The sequence below is a fragment of the Lissotriton helveticus genome, chromosome 2_2 (genome assembly GCF_964261635.1).
Source record: "Lissotriton helveticus chromosome 2_2, aLisHel1.1, whole genome shotgun sequence".
NCBI classification, from domain to species: domain Eukaryota; kingdom Metazoa; phylum Chordata; class Amphibia; order Caudata; family Salamandridae; genus Lissotriton; species Lissotriton helveticus.
The window spans coordinates 74,863,402-74,880,670 of record NC_136060.1 but is presented as its reverse complement, the minus strand read 5'-3'; the positions used below and the strand labels follow the sequence as shown (position 1 = coordinate 74,880,670).

Here is a 17,269-nt window from a genome sequence, read left to right as displayed (position 1 = left end):
ACCAGCGGCAGACCCCTCTTCCTACCCCATTCAAGAATGACTGGTAGTGAAGGACACATGACTACTGGGTTGGGGAAGCCATCTGGGTGATGAGATCAACGGACTTTGGTCTCTAGCAGAGACTCACATCTACATCAGTTTACTAGATTTGTGAGTGATTTGGTTGGCCTTGAAGGCCTTCCTGCCCACTATCAAAAGGAGGCTGTTGCAGGTCCTCACAGACAACACCACCGCCAGTTGGTACTATAACAAGCACTGCCAGGTGGAGTCCCGGGTTCTGTGCCAGGATTCTTTGCTCTGCTCAAACTGTCTGAACCATCATAGCATTTCTGTGGTGATTCACAACCTGGTAGGATATTTCAATGCCAGGGCGGGCAAACTCAGCCAAATATACCCTAAACATCTCAAATGACAGCTGTCGCCGGAAGTGGCACAGGGCATCTTACAGACACGTTGAGGTCCTTGCCTTGATTTTTATTTATTTGCCACCGTTAAACATGCAGTGTCCAGGTTTTTGCTTGGTGTATTTCCCAAGAAGACCCTCTCTCAGAGATTCATTTTGCATGTGAGGCTCTGAGCTCCTGAATGCCTTTCTGCCACTACCTCTCCTGCCCAGAGTTCTAAAGATCAGGAATGACCAGGCCCAAGCTGTTCTAATAGCTCCGCATTGGGCCAGGAAAGTGTAGTACCCGGAACTTCTGCTCTTTGAGCATCTGTCCTCCGATCAGACTGCCACTTCGGGAAGATCTGTTGCAGAAGCACAACAGGGTCTTGCATCCGGACCTGTGAGACATGCACCTTTTTGCATGGAGATTGAGGAGCGAAAACTAATCTCCTTTGATCTTCCTACTGAAGTTGTGGATATCATCCTTGCAGCAAGGCACTCTTCCACAAACTCTGTGTATGCCGAGGTAAGTTTGTGGCTTGGTGTGATGTCCTCCAGACGGATTTATTGCAGGCCGAATTCTGTGATGCATTGTTTGTTTTGCCTTTAGCCCAGCTAGGACTTGCAGTGGCCACTGTTGGAGGTTATTTGTTATCCTGTTTTCCAGGCAAACTTGTGTTACAGACTCTAGCAGCGTTCCTATCAAAGGGGGTGATGCCTTTCCACATCATGCAAGCCATCACTCTTCTGACCTTCTTTGCTCTGCTTCATCTTTCGAAAGAGACTTTATATCCTTGACCCCAGTAGAACACTGAGTTGTTATATCGATTGCACCTAGGAACATCGGGAGGGACAATAATTTTATTGTGGGGATCTCTGGTGCAAAGAAGGACATGGCGCTGCATAAACTGTGCTATTTCCGAATGGATAGTTCTCTGAATTAATATCTTGTGCACATTGGCTAAGTAGCAACCTGCAGAATGTCTTAGGGCTTATTTAGCCAGAGCTCAGGCTGCTACCACTGCATTGGCTTGTCCTAGATATGCGTCAGACTGTTACTTGACATCAGTGCACACGTTCCCAAAACACTATCTCAACAGGACAGTCAGGCGGGAAGGTTATTTCCCCTGTTAGGTACTACTGTACTTTTTGATCTGAGCCAGTCCACAGATCCATTACCTTGGTAAGTACTGCTTTGGTATCTATTCACAAGGTGATGAATCTGTGGTTATCCAAAGAAAGGACAAGTTACTTTTCAATGTATACTCTAACTCCGTTTTCCCACCGGTCTCCCTTCTCCTTGTACTGTGAAATCGTCTCCATCGGAAAAGGTCCCAATTTTACTTATCTGCTACCTGGTTCTTCCAATTCGCTGGTAGTTATTGCTGGTGGTGTCCGCTTCTGAGTGTGCGTTACATGTGTATAAAAAACACACTGACATGTCTGCAAGCATGGGTGGTGGCTCTGTGTTGAGTCAGTCTATGCTAAGTCGCGCAGTGCCACAGACAGACTCACAGGAGCACTCATTTATGAGTTTTCTGGGTCCAGCCTGGTGGCTGGAGATATTCACAATTGAGGATTCTTTCGTTAGATAGAATATCCACCAGAAAGCGCATTACTGAAGGTAATTAACTTGTTCAGCTGGTATACATTAGTAACAGCTGATTTTCTTTTCTGAAAGCTCTATTCATGATCAGCCTTTTTATTGTATGTTGTCTCTTAAATCTAAAGTGCTCAGTTACTCATGGTCTAAAATACACGGAGTGATGGGTATCTTCCCAGCCTTTCTTGTTTTATTACAATATGTATTTTTCCTATGTTAAAAGTAAATACCGACAGCATTTGTAACGATGCATCTGTTTGTTAGCAAATAGTATTTTGCCGAATGAACTAATTAATCATTAGTCGCACATTCTATCAATGAAAATGGAGTTTAAATATTGATTACCATATTAAGAGCATTTTATTTTTTGAGTGCAAACAAGATAAATATAACTGAAAACACGAAGCCTTTCAAATTCTTACTGCAACATCATATGAATTGTAGCATCACCTTTTTGATATGTGGTTTTATTGAATTTGCTTTAAGGAAATTAAAAGAAGTAAGGAAAAGATTAAACGAGCTGCGTGAGTTAGTGCACTACTATGAACAAACTTCTGACATGATGACGGATGCGGTTAATGAGAACAATAATAATGAGAATGATGAAACTGAGGAGTCTGAATATGAATCTGAGCAGGAAACTCCTCAGCCTATAATGAACATAAGGTAAAGTGATCTGATAAGGTTTTTAGAATACTAGCCTTTGCATGTTAGATCCAGTTAAACTCTCCAGTGACAGTTACATAATTACCTAATGCTACATAATATAACGCATCCTGCCTCCATTTGTTTTGCTTTTATTTCACAGAACCTAATAGTCTGAATAGTGCACTGTACATTTTGTTAAAGCTATTGACCTACATGATATGCATTAGATCCTTCTCGGGTGTGGACTAGAGATAGCTGTAGCATTCCCATCTGAGTCATGTCATAAAAAATACATCATAAAACACATAGATATAGAAAGGGGCTTTGGTCAGTCCCCTTTAGCCATTTTTCTGCTGAAGTGTTAGAAAGATTTGTACTGTGTTGTGTTTACTCCTTCAAGCTTCTGTAGGTGCTCGTGGACGAAGGTGCAACCTTTTTTGAAGCTTGCACCATCAGTGTCCTGCACATGAAGAGGGCATCTCTATGATTGTGAGGAGCAGCTCAGTGCAGCTGTCTATATCTCGGTGGGAACTGCCAGGTTCAGAAGGGTTTTCCTGATCAACTGGAGGATGTTAAGGCCAGCATGTATAAAATCTGTTAAAAGCTATTCCGTTTCTCTGCATATGGAGGGAATCTGCTTTTCTCGGTATGGCTTGCCGACCTGAAGCAGCAGTATCTAAGTCACACTGTGGAACGGTGCGCCACCTGGGCAGTCCTACCATCACTATACTATGAGGCTGGCTGTGTCCATCCTGCACTCTCTGCCACTGCTTTGATGCTAGTCTTCCCACAGGGGAAGACATAGAAAAGATCCTTTTTAAAAGCTGGCTACTGTGAAACGTGTCTGAAAAGTCAGTGATGCACCTTGTTAAAAGAATACTGTCTCTGCCTCAAAATGTGCTTCTTAGTCTATTCTTGCCCATGTTTGTATGAGTCTGTGCCTATATATAACTGTGTGCTTGTGCCTCTGTGTATGTGCTTCTGATTGGATGAAACGACCTACATCCTTTCATTATGCATCTGCATGACTTAGTAATTCATTTGCTAAGCTTAGCTAAGTCAGGATTATTTTGCTCATCCATCGGGGTCCAATTGGGAGATAGTTCCAGATATTTTAAAACAAGAGTGTCTTAAGAATTCATGTGGAGTCTGTTCTGCACTTCTTGTTCCACTAGCCAAGAGCCTGTATTCGTTGGAATTAAATACAGTACCAGGCCAACAACCCTTTTCAATTAAAGCACTTTAAATTAAATCTGTTAAAACAAGGGACCATGGCCGGGCAAGATGGCTGAACAGACATAGACTGTTGTGTCAGGAATGGTCATGACTTAGTCTCTAACACAAGTAAAGTCCCTCCCCAGCTGTTCCTGGACAATACTAAGTTTTTTGGCAGAGCTGCAAATTGGACGCTGTTGGTGGCAAAATTCAGACGCAAGATGGTGGCAGCCGCCTCTGATGCCACAGATTAATTGAGCTGTCAGCGTTCTAGTCATTCCATCTGGTTCGGAATGTAGATACTTGATGCGCGTGCAACTGTTCTGCTGCGCACTTCAACCGTCATTCCCTGAGAGACGGTAGCCTCCGTGCTCTCTCTTATCTTCTGAGCCGCTTATCGCGGTAATAATAGTTTTGGGTCCTTTTCCTACCATATTCAGTCACTGTCACCTTGTGCCGGTAATTCCCTGTCCGCCCCGCAATTTCTTTGGAGCAGTTTGGAATTCGTCAGCTGTTCTCAACCTCCGTTGAGTTTTTCCCTCATGAAACGCTACCAGTTTGTTCAGCGTTTCCTGTTCAGTCGATTCCCTTTCTCCAGCAACTTTGACTCCGGTAAGAATTTTCCTTGAAGTACCGGTGCGCTCTGGAGATGTCTTTCCAGTGAGATTCACGAATGGTTCAACGCTGTCTAATTACCTGTACTGTAAGAACAATCTGACTTTTGAACTTGAATTAAGCCCGAGGAAGATATTCGATTTCTAGTACAGTTCAAACCTCGAATGTGGCGCAAGAAACTTTTAGACTTGTATTAGAGCGCCACCTTCTGGAATAAAATCGTATTACTTTCAGTTCCCAAATTCTCTGAGAATTTTGGCAGCAGTGTTTGTTCATTCAACGTTCTGGTTCCTGTATGTAGATGGAAATATATATATATATTTTTACTTACCAACTTAATCTTCAGCAACACAGTCAATCCAGTTGGGAACTTGCTTAGAGATAATAGTTCAATCCTTGAGAACTCAGCAACAGCGTCAGTTATTGAAGCCTTATTTTCAATGCATAGGACTTTGATCAAGCACTAGAAAATCAGCTCCTATGCTTACCCAGCCTTTTGAGTCAATTCAGAGAGAGGCTAAAGCACACACTAGTCAGGTAATAGGAGGGTTAGAATAAAAGTGTATTTAGTCTAAATTCAGATGCTGTGAGAATGGAGTAATGGTCTGTTAACTCTTACAGGTGAACTATCATTTCCTGAAGAAGAAGAAGTGAAGTCACGAGTGTGTCTGTCTCTCTTGTTTGTCATCCACTTCCCCTTTCCCCCTCATCTCTGGGGTCAGAGAAATCTGGTCCAGTGGTGTAAGGGAGTTGGGAAATTAGCATCACACCTTCAGCCAGGCGTTCCTACGGAAATCTGGAATTCCAGGTACTGACCCTTTGTCAGATTGAAGTGCCCGCAGTTGCCTTCCGTCTGGGCGTCATGGCTGAAGGTTTAGATTTGAAGGCTCTGGGTTCCATTTTGGAAGGATTACAAAAACAGTTGAGTGAGACTAGAGAAGAGGTTAAAAAATCCAATCAGGAGACTAGTTATCTTCGTCAGCGGCTAAATGAACTTACAATTAGTCCCAGCCCAAATTTTGGGGGTCAGAGGTCTCAAACATTTAGCCCTTCTCCTTCTTCCTCAGAACTTACAACTCAGGTAGTGCATGCTATGTCCCCGACAATTCCATTAGCCCCTCCTGAAAGATTTCTGGGTGACCCAAACAAGGCACAGGTATTTGTTACACAATGCTCATTGCATTATTTGTGCAAACCGATAATTTTTAAAGAAGACCAATCAAAAGTGGCGTTCATGCTGTCTTATCTGAGTGGCGATGCTGCGGCGTGGTCCATGCCTTTGGTGTCCACCAATGATCCAGTGTTATACAATTTTGAAAATTTCAAAACTGAATTTTTGCGAATTTTTGATCGACGAGCAATTTCTCAGACAACAGATAATGAGCTTTTGGATCTAAAGCAAGGAAACAGAGAGTTGGTGGCTTATCTTGCTCAGTATAATAAATTAATTGTGGAGACAAAATGGCCAGAGACTAAAAGAGCAGCCATTTTCTATCGAGGTCTGAGGGACGAATTAAAGGATGGGTTGGCTCAGATCCCTAAAAGACCCACAGATGTTTCGGAATTAATAGATTTGGTTCTTCAAATTGATCAAAGACAATCAGAAAGACGTTCTGAACGAAGAAAAGAAGTTCGACCGATTCCTCCAAGGTTTGACCGAATGCGTACTGAAGTTGGAAAGACAAAGGAAGAAGCAATCACAGAAGAACCGATGCAAATTGGTACCGTTCGAGGACCGCTGAGTAAAGAAGAAAGAGAGAAGAGGCGAGTTGGAAAACTGTGTATGTATTGTGGTGGTTCCGGTCATTTTTTGAGAGAGTGTCCTAGGCGGCCTAAGACTGCGTCGTGGGTAAAAGACAAGCTCCACCAGTAGAAGGAGTTGCTCTGGTGGAAGCGAATTCTAAGACAACTCCCAATCAGCAAAGTTTGGCTAATACATTGCAATTTTCTGCTCCTCATCTTATTCTCTCATGTCAGATATCATTTGGAAAATCGGAACAGGCCACTGTGGCCATCATGATTGATTCTGGAGCCACAGGAAATTTCTGTGATCTTGCATTTGCCCGGAGTTTGAGTATCCAGTTTGTGAAGAAACCCAAACCAGAACCTGTGCGTGCAGTAGATGGAACTCCGCTATCCTCAGGTCCAATATCTTTCGATACAGAAGTGATCACCATTCTGGGTCCAGGAGAACATTGTAGTTACATCAGTTTCAATTTAATTGATGCCCCGCAATTTCAATTGATTTTGGGGTTACCCTGGCTAACTGAACACAATCCCAAGATTGACTGGGCTAAGAGAACTGTTGAATTGAGTTCAGATTACTGTCTTCAGCATTGTTTTCATCCCATCCCTAAGGAGAGTGAATCAACAATCCCTTATTGTTTAGCTAATCAGCCACAGATGATTTGCACAGTGGAAATTCCAAAAATTCCGAAGGAATACCAAGATTTAAAGTCAGTCTTTGATGAAAAAGAAGCTCTTAAACTCCCTCCCCATCGGGAATATGATTGTAAGATAGAGTTAGAGCCTGGAGCGTCTTTGCCATGTAGTCGGATCTATGCTCTCTCAGAATCGGAGAATTTGCACTTAAAGGAGTACCTTGATCAGAATTTGGCTAATGGCTTTATTAGACCTTCTCAGTCTCCAGTCTCCTCTCCTCTTTTCTTTATTCCCAAGAAGGACAAGAGCTTAAGGACTTGCATTGACTATAGGGCATTAAACCTGGTTACAAAGAAAAATCGCTACCCGTTACCACTCATTTCGGAGCTTCTGGATCAGGTGAAAGATGCCCATATTTACACCAAATTGGATCTAAGAGGGGCCTACCACTTGGTGCGGATGGCGGAAGGAGATGAGTGGAAAACGGCATTTCGAACTCGATTTGGTTTATTTGAATACCAGGTGATGCCTTTTGGACTGTGCAATGCACCCGCTGCCTTCCAGCATTTTGTGAATGATATCCTCCGGGAATTTCTGGATAGGTTTGCTGTTGTCTACATTGACGATATCCTAATTTTTTCTAAGGATATGAATGAACATGTTCTCCATGTACGAGCCATCCTGAAATGTTTATTGGAGAATCAACTTTTTGTCAAATTGGAAAAATGTGTTTTTCATTCTTCTCGAGTTGAATTCTTGGGTTTTATTCTTTCTCCTCAAGGAGTTTACATGGATGATTCAAAATTAAAAGCAATACAAGATTGGCCCACTCCAAAATCAGTAAAAGAAATCCAAAGTTTCTTGGGGTTTGCCAATTTCTATCGACGTTTCATCCAAAACTTCTCTGAAAAAGTGAGTCCAATCACCCGATTGCTCAGAAAGAATGAAAAGTTTGAGTGGAAATCTGAGACAGAGGAAGCCTTCCAGTTTTTAAAGAAATCTTTTGTTTCAGCACCTATTCTACAGCATCCAGATCCAACAGAACCATTTTTTGTGGAAGCAGATGCTTCAAATTGGGCCATTGGTGGAGTTTTATCTCAGCGACACCGGAAGACAGGACAGCTCCATCCGGTAGCTTACCATTCCCGGAAATTATCTCCGGCTGAGATTAATTATTCCATTGCTGACAGAGAATTATTAGCTGTGAAAGAAGCATTTCAAGAATGGCGACATTACTTACTGGGAGCCAGACATGTGGTCACAGTATTTACTGATCATCGAAATTTGCAGTTCCTGAAATCAGCTCGCACCCTGACCCCTCGACAGCTTAGGTGGTCTCTTTTCTTCGCCGACTTTGATTTTGTTTTAACCTCCAAACCTGGGGCTGAAAATGGAAAAGCAGACGCACTTTCTCGTCTGAATTCTGAAGATGACTCAGCTGCGAAGTCAGTGAATAGATCGGAAGAGTTTATCATTCCTCAAGAAAGAATTGTGGCAGCTTCGGTGATCCCTGATTTGGAGGAACAGATCAAAAAAGAATTTCAGAAAAAAGAATATGAGAATTGGGCGTCTGAGGGGCCAGATCGGTTAGTAATGAATGGAAAACCATCAGTTCAAGGCAAGACATTCGTTCCTGGAGTTGAATTACAAGAAAAGACTGTTGGAATGTTTCATGATCAACCATTGGCTGGACACAGAGGAGTAACTAAGACCTTGGAACTCTTGAAGCGAAATTTTGATTGGCCGGGCATGGAAGCTCAGGTGAGACAGTATGTTGCCACTTGTGAACAATGTTTAAAAGGGAAAAGTCTTAGACAATCTCCACAGGGTCTTCTCATGCCTTTGCCTGTTCCCCCTTATCCTTGGCACACCGTGTCGATGGATTTCATTGTCGAGTTGCCAACTAGTCAGGGAAATTCAGTCATTTGGGTTGTGGTTGACCAATTTTCCAAGATGAGTCACTTTGTTCCTTTGAAGGGTCTTCCTAATGCCACCCAGTTAGCTACTCTGTTTGTCCAACATGTGGTAAAATTGCATGGAATTCCTAGAGTGGTCATTTCAGATCGAGGGTCACAGTTCGTGTCTCGTTTCTGGAGATCCTTCCTAAAAGGGTTGGGAGTGGACTCTCGTCTGTCCACCAGTTACCATCCAGAAACTGATGGACAGACGGAGAGGGTTAATCAAGACCTTGAACAGTATCTTCGAATTTATTTGATGGAACAAGCAGGGGAGTGGCCGTCTTTACTTAGTACAGCAGAGTTTGCGTACAATAACTCAATCCACTCTGCTACTAGTTTCTCTCCTTTCTTTTTAAATTATGGCAGACATCCTAACATGTTGGTGAGTCAAGTGGAAGTTGAGGTTCCAGCTGCTGGAGATTTAGTTCAGAAATTGCAACAGGCCTATCAGTTAGCTTCAGCAAAGTTGATTAAATCAAAAGCTGAGTACAAGAAGCAGGCTGATAAAAGTCGTAAGGAGGGACCAGTTTTTGCACCTGGGGATCAAGTTTGGGTCTCCACTCGCCATATGCGATTAAAAGGTAATCGAAAGTTTCAGCCAAAGTTTGTGGGACCTTATCCAGTGGTGCGAATGATAAATCCAGTGAGTGTCAGAGTAGACCTGCCTAAAACCTTCAAAATTCATCCGACTTTCCATGTTTCATTAATCCGCAGGAATCCACCCAATTTGCGCAAGGTTCTTCCTCCAGCTCCCATCCAAGTACAATCAGCAGAAGAATTTGAAGTTAAAAGAATTCTTGACTCTAAGATTAAAAGAGGTCAGGTATTTTATTTGGTAGATTGGAAAGGCTATGGTCCGGAGGAAAGGTCCTGGGAACCCAGTTCTAACATTCATGCTCCCAGATTGGTGAGAGAGTTCCATAAAGTTCATCCACAGAAGCCTAGGGAGGGGGTTTTGGTGGGGGGTACTGTCAGGAATGGTCATGACTTAGTCTCTAACACAAGTAAAGTCCCTCCCCAGCTGTTCCTGGACAATACTAAGTTTTTTGGCAGAGCTGCAAATTGGACGCTGTTGGTGGCAAAATTCAGACGCAAGATGGTGGCAGCCGCCTTTGATGCCACAGATTAATTGAGCTGTCAGCGTTCTAGTCATTCCATCTGGTTCGGAATGTAGATACTTGATGCGCGTGCAACTGTTCTGCTGCGCACTTCAACCGTCATTCCCTGAGAGACGGTAGCCTCCGTGCTCTCTCTTATCTTCTGAGCCGCTTATCGCGGTAATAATAGTTTTGGGTCCTTTTCCTACCATATTCAGTCACTGTCACCTTGTTCCGGTAATTCCCTGTCCGCCCCGCAATTTCTTTGGAGCAGTTTGGAATTCGTCAGCTGTTCTCAACCTCCGTTGAGTTTTTCCCTCATGAAACGCTACCAGTTTGTTCAGCGTTTCCTGTTCAGTCGATTCCCTTTCTCCAGCAACTTTGACTCCGGTAAGAATTTTCCTTGAAGTACCGGTGCGCTCTGGAGATGTCTTTCCAGTGAGATTCACGAATGGTTCAACGCTGTCTAATTACCTGTACTGTAAGAACAATCTGACTTTTGAACTTGAATTAAGCCCGAGGAAGATATTCGATTTCTAGTACAGTTCAAACCTCGAATGTGGCGCAAGAAACTTTTAGACTTGTATTAGAGCGCCACCTTCTGGAATAAAATCGTATTACTTTCAGTTCCCAAATTCTCTGAGAATTTTGGCAGCAGTGTTTGTTCATTCAACGTTCTGGTTCCTGTATGTAGATGGAAATATATATATATATTTTTACTTACCAACTTAATCTTCAGCAACACAGTCAATCCAGTTGGGAACTTGCTTAGAGATAATAGTTCAATCCTTGAGAACTCAGCAACAGCGTCAGTTATTGAAGCCTTATTTTCAATGCATAGGACTTTGATCAAGCACTAGAAAATCAGCTCCTATGCTTACCCAGCCTTTTGAGTCAATTCAGAGAGAGGCTAAAGCACACACTAGTCAGGTAATAGGAGGGTTAGAATAAAAGTGTATTTAGTCTAAATTCAGATGCTGTGAGAATGGAGTAATGGTCTGTTAACTCTTACAGGTGAACTATCATTTCCTGAAGAAGAAGAAGTGAAGTCACGAGTGTGTCTGTCTCTCTTGTTTGTCATCCACTTCCCCTTTCCCCCTCATCTCTGGGGTCAGAGAAATCTGGTCCAGTGGTGTAAGGGAGTTGGGAAATTAGCATCACACCTTCAGCCAGGCGTTCCTACGGAAATCTGGAATTCCAGGTACTGACCCTTTGACATGTTGCGGCTCCTGGTCCACGCGCTGCTCCCGCGTTCCTTTTCGGCTGATGCGGCGTCGCGAAATGAACTCCAGCTGCTGAGGGCACTAGGATTGCCTGCGGAACGCTGCGGAGGTCGGCAGCTCTGACTTGGCCCGCGGCGCATTCCGGCGGCCAAAGCTAAAATGGCAGCCTGATCCCGGTCGGTGCCGGGGCCTCATCACCCCCTGCGGCAGACTCTCCGTCGGAGAGGTATCGGCGCTATTTTCGAGGTGCCCATCTGGGCACAGGTGCAGTGGGGCGCTATCGAGGAGGGGGGCACAAAGCTTGGTGCTTCTACCGACTGTCTCCTGTTGGTGCCTGACCCTAACATGGCGATGCCTCCGGCGCGAAATGGCGGCACGCTCGGAGATCTGACTTGATCTTATGGGAATGCCTGCCTGCTTCTTAAATGCTGCTGCCTCGGCCGGAGTGTCTGCAGCTCCGGTAGGTCTCCTGTGGAGCTGATTAAATTGTTGGTTACTGGTTCCTGCCTGATGACATCTCCGTTTCCCCGGGCCTGTTGCATGCTGGATGGGTCACCTCCCCCGCACTCGGAGGCCTCTTCTGCTACCTGGGCTCCTGACCTGTGATTCCTGAGAGCTGACACAGACGAGTCCCCTAGGCTCTGCACCACCACCTCGCCCTGCTCTTTGGGGATTGGGCGGCATAACGCTGATCACCTACCTGCTGACGCAGCGCCCGGATGTGCTAGGCCCCCACCCAATTGGCAGCGGGTTTAGTGCCTTCAGAAAAGCGGTGATCTTATACCCTGTTTTCCCATGGCCTTGTGGGCCCTTATGGAGTGACCTGGGCCCTCCTGTCTTCCGATGTGCGTCTCTGCTGGGCACCCGTGGGGCGGTCCTTCGCCTTCATCGAGTACTAACCTCCGCTACGCTGCGCACTACTTTGAAAGGCCGTCCGGATGTGGGGACTGACCCCCTCAGGCAGCTGGGGCCCTGAAACTCATCTATCTCCAACGCTACTTTAAGTGGCGCCACTCTATGCCTCCGAAGGAAACGACAGCTAAGGCCACTGCTAAGGTATCGGACTTTTTCTCAACTGCTGAAAAGCGGGCCTCGCTGAGAGGTGACATGAGTGCATCGGCGAGGGCCCTTACTAAAGCAGACCTCCTGGCAATGTTCAAGGACTTCAAAACGGATCTACACAAGGATATCGGTCAAGATATCAAGTCCTCTATTTATCTGCTCCACTCTGATCTATCAGAACGCCTCTCATCTCGGCAACGCGATGTGGATTCCGTCGGAACGAGGTTCTTGGACCTGGAAGCCAATGACCAAGAACAGTAACAGCTCACTGTTGAACTCCAGGATGATGTCCATTCACTTAAAGAACAACTCCTCCAGTCTCAACGTAAGGTGGAAGACCTCAAAAATAGATCGCGTCGGGAGAACCTATGCATCAGAGACCTGGAAGAAGGCGCGGAATGGCCTGATATAGAAGCTTTTGTGGTGGGCCTCTTCTCAGAGATCATGTCCCCCCAGTCTCTTAAGATCAAACTCGACAGAGTACACCGAGTGGGGTCTCAACAGCAAGGAGAGAAGAAGAGACCACGCAACGTCCTGGCCGAATTCCACTCTTATAAAATCAAGGAGGCAATCCTGCAGGCAGCATCTGTCACGTTTCTGAATTTTTCCTGCAACATCTATCAAGACTTTGCGCCTGCCACGCTGGCCAGGAGACAAACTCTCCGACCTATAACCACCAAACTGCGGGACGATAAAATCAGATATTGATTCGACCTACCCCTTCGTTCTAAGCTTTGAATACCAGAATAAGAGACGTCATGTCACGGACCTTCAGGAGCTGCTCGGCATTTTCTCCGGTACAGAGATTTCGGCGCCGGGCACATCGACGGGCCCGGCTCCTGCGAGATCTACGCCTCCCTATACGTGGTCCCGGGGCTCGAAACGCTGACTGTTGTATCCGAATATAGCTCTGAGGACCTGTTCCCACTTCATCCACGGTCTGTCCTGTTCATTGACACCTGTGCACCTCTTTACTGGACTGTGCGGTAGGGGCCTGCATCTACCGGGTGAGCCGGGAACGTTGTTTCCTCTAGCCCCGCTGTGGCCCCGGCATTGGTGACTTCTGGTCCCCCTCCCTTGTTAGGGGGTCCTCCATTGTCATTGATCTTCATGGGTGAGACTGAGGCGGCCGCCTCTTATTTTTGACCTGCTATCGTTTTTCCCTGGAGACTATGTGGACCTTAGGCACTCAGAGCGAGTCAGTCTTTTGCTCTGTGCCTGACGTAGTATAATGCATGTATCTTTCCGCCCAGCTGTGTTTTTGGTTGCATCGGACTATGGATTTTCTTTGTGCCTAATGTGCTGTTTAACATAATGCCGTTAAGTTGCTGATTCACTGGCCTGCGGGGGCAGGCGTGGACCGGGTCCTCGAACCCGAAGTCCTCCATGGTTGTGCCGAGGCCTTTCTGGCCTTTTGTGGGGACCATGACTTTAGTTCGTTTTCTTCTTGTGCTTCCGTTTGTTCTAGTTTTGTATGGGGTTTGTGGGGGTTTTCATGGGTTTGTTTGGGGGGGGGGGGGGGCGGGGTGGTGGCGGCTTTTTAACCCTTGCTTCTACACCTTTAAAGACACTAGTGCGGATTTGGATCACGGTCTGAAGCCTTTCGTATTTAAAGACGGGCGGGTCAGGGCCGTTGTGTGTCGGGTCCCTTTTGTTTTAGAGAAAGTGACGTTCCCCCATCAGTGACATTTCACCCATTACCATAGCTACGTGGAATGTTACGGGCCTGAATTCACCGCAGAAGTGTCTTAAGGTGTGGAAATACATCATAGATCAACAGCTAGATGTTGTGGCCCTACAGGAGACCCACCTAGCCAGGGCGGAGGAGGCGCGGCTTAAGCATAAACAATTCCCACTTATTTATTGGTCCTCGGCTACTACGAAGCATAGAGGGGTAGCCTTGCTCTTCCGACCTGCGATTCAGTTCGAACCATCGGGGGTTCAGGGCGATAAGCATGGCCGCTGGATCATGGTTAAGGGGAATCTGAGAGGGAAGATCTGCATCTTTGTTGCTCTATACGCTCCCAGTGCGGGTTAAACGTCTTTCTTACACAACCTGTTGGGGAGGGTTTTGGTTTTTGTGGAGGGTCCTTTAATTCTTCTGGGTGACTTTAATCTAATCTGGCAAAAGGACCTGGATAGCACGCATTCGCAGATGAGGGGTACTTTACCGGGGGAGTCACAACAACTCATTCGGGATCTAGGCCTCTTAGACACTTGCCGCACACTCTACCTACAGACTCGGGCCTACACATTTTTCTCCCATGTTCACAGAACGTACTCTCGTTTGGACTACATTTTTATTAGTCAGACATTACAGGGCACCCTCCGGGACGCTAAAATCTTTCCCATTTCGGTTTCCGATCACAGCCTATATTCAGTTTGCAATGGCATGGGCCTGCCCCGGCTACAGTTAAGTGGTACTCTCCACCTTCTCTTGTGCGGGATAAAGAATCCTGCACTAAGCTACGTACTGCTATCGCGGATTTCTACAAGTCTTCAGAATTTAAACTGGGACACCCTAAAGACTGTTCTTCGACGTGAATGTATTGCCCTTAATGCTGCCCTGAACAAACAGCGCGCCCTTGAGGCTGAGTTGGCTTCTACTGAACACTCCCATAAAACGAACCCCACGAGACAAACACAACGTCAGCTCACCGCTCTCCGAGGTAAACTCAGGGCCATTTACTTAAATAGGTCAGAATACACCCTTCTTAAGTTACGACATTTCTCCTACATACAAAGTAATAAGGTAGGCAGGCACTTAGCTCGCCAACTGCGGGAAAAGCAAGAGAGAGAATATATAGGTGGTATTCTGGACTCAGCAGGAGGGATAACCCACAAAGATGAGGAGAAGGCGGCCATTTGTGGGTCCTTCTATAGGGACCTCTACGCGGGGGATTCACTAGACAAAGACGCCTAACAGGCATTCCTTGAATCGCTGTCCCTGCCACAGGTCTCTGAGGCATGGAATGATCTACTTACCGCTCCCATCACCATTGCCGACGTCAACCTAGCAATTAACTCTTTAAAATGTAACAAAGCCCCGGGTCCTGATGGCTATACAGCTCTTTTTTATAAAACATTCGCCAAAGCTTTCTCCCCATCTTGTATCCCTCTTCAACAAGATGGCTGAGGAGGGGAGGACATCTGGTACCATGTCAGAAGCGGTAATCTCAGGTATCCCTAAACCAGGGAAGGACTCTCAAAATTGCGCCTCATGTAGGCCGATTGCCTTGCTCAACTTGGATGCTAAACTTTATTCCTCTATCATTGCTAAAAGGTTAAATGACCTTATGCCACTTCTCATTCAACCAGACCAGTCGGGCTTTATTAAGGGGCGACAAACGCATGATAACACCTGTAGAATCATGCACCTTATAGAGAAGGCTAACAGGTGCCGTATTCCTGCGATTCTAGTGGGCCTTGACGCAGAGAAGGCCTTTGACCGGGTCGACTGCTCTTTCCTCTTCCACACGCTTACTACCTTTGGTTTTTCCCCCAAATTTATTGATATGATAAGAGCGAACTATCGCATCCCTAATTCTAGAGTGGTGGTCAATGGAGTGCGCTCTGACACCTTCACACACTCGCGGGGGACTCGGCAGGGGTGCCCCCTTTCCCCCCTACTCTTTGCCCTCAGAATCGAGCCTCTAGCCATGGCGATCCATAATAACCCAAGCATCAGGGGCGTCCAGTTTACTGGCGACTCCCACAAAATCTCGCTCTTTGCGGATGATGTGCTTTTATCTCTCACGGAGCCTGAAACCTCCTTACCGAGCCTACAATCCTAGCTTGAACGGTATGAGAAAGTATCGGGCTTTAAAATAAACTCTGGGAAGTCCTTTATCCTCAAGCTCTCTCTTGCGCCAGAGAAGGTTGCCCAGCTCCGCACTATCACACCACTTGCCTGGGCCATTACGTCCATCCAGTACCTGGTGGTCTACCTGAAACCAACTATCCGGAGGTTATATGGGGTCAACTACCCCCCACCCCTCCGTCTCACACACATCCAAGCTCGTGAAGTGGAAACCGCTTTTCCTCTCATGGCTGGGCCGCATGCATGCAATAAAGATGACCCTTTTGCCTACACGTCTTTATTTATTTCAAGCTCTGCCTATTGCACTGGTTCTTGATTTATTCCGGAAACTCAAAACCATGATCTTGCGCTTTATCTGGCAAGGGGGTCTTGCACGCTTCTCCTTGCTTTGCCGCCCCCGCACGGAGGGTGAGTGGGCCTGCCGGACATCCATTTGTATTACAAGGCTGCTCAATTGCGGGTCCTTGTCGAATGGTCCCAGAAAGACTCTGAAAAACACTGGCTACATATGGACCGCAGCGTGACAGGTCGGACCATATGGGATTTGGTGTGGCGCCCTCGTAGAGATATACCCCCAAATACTTACCGTAGCACACCTACACACACCACTCTGGGACACATTTTCGGGTGACGACGGATGGACCTCCTTCCCATCTCCCTTTACCCCGATCCATCACGCTTCCCTTTTCCTCCGGCTCTTCACGAGGGCTCCTTTGATTCCTGGAAACGGGGTGGTTGCTTAGCCTTAGCCTTGATCCATCTATTTCGAGACGGTGAGCCTCTCACTTTTGAGGAGTGCAAAAGGGAGTTCGACTTAGAGGGTACTGAATCTTTCCAATACACACAGCTAATGCACTGGGCCCTCAATCCCCAAGTTAGGGAAGCTGCTACTCGACCTCTTACAAAATTCGAAGCCTTTCTCTCCAAGTCGTCCTCAATGAAAGGGGCAATCTCCTTTATCTATACCCTTTTGCTCAAAACCACCCTCTCCCCTCTGCCCAGGTACATGAGTATGTGGGAAGACCTGATCCAACGTCCTATTTCGGACGAGAAATGGACCCAACTTTGGTCTGACACTATCCGATTCAACCACTCTATGGATCTCAGAGAGGCGCACCTCAAGACTTTGATGGACTGGTACCTTCAGCCCTCCAAGCTCTGGCGCATATTTCCTGCTACGTCGGACAGATGCTGGAGGGGATGCGGGCTCCTGGGTGACTTTCGCCATATATGTTGGGATCTCCATCTATCCGGCCTTTCT

General features: G+C 46.2%; 1 protein-coding gene across 6 annotated transcripts in view; it reads left to right on the top strand.

Moving 5' to 3' along the window:
- Positions 1-17,269, top strand: part of PCM1 (pericentriolar material 1) — a 1,361,399-nt gene that overhangs the window by 283,512 nt on the left and 1,060,618 nt on the right. For all 6 annotated transcript variants that reach the window (XM_078678108.1, XM_078678107.1, XM_078678103.1 and 3 more), the window contains one exon: positions 2,475-2,654. In XM_078678108.1, the coding sequence (XP_078534234.1) occupies positions 2,475-2,654 (180 nt within the window). The remainder of the gene's footprint in view (positions 1-2,474; positions 2,655-17,269) is intronic.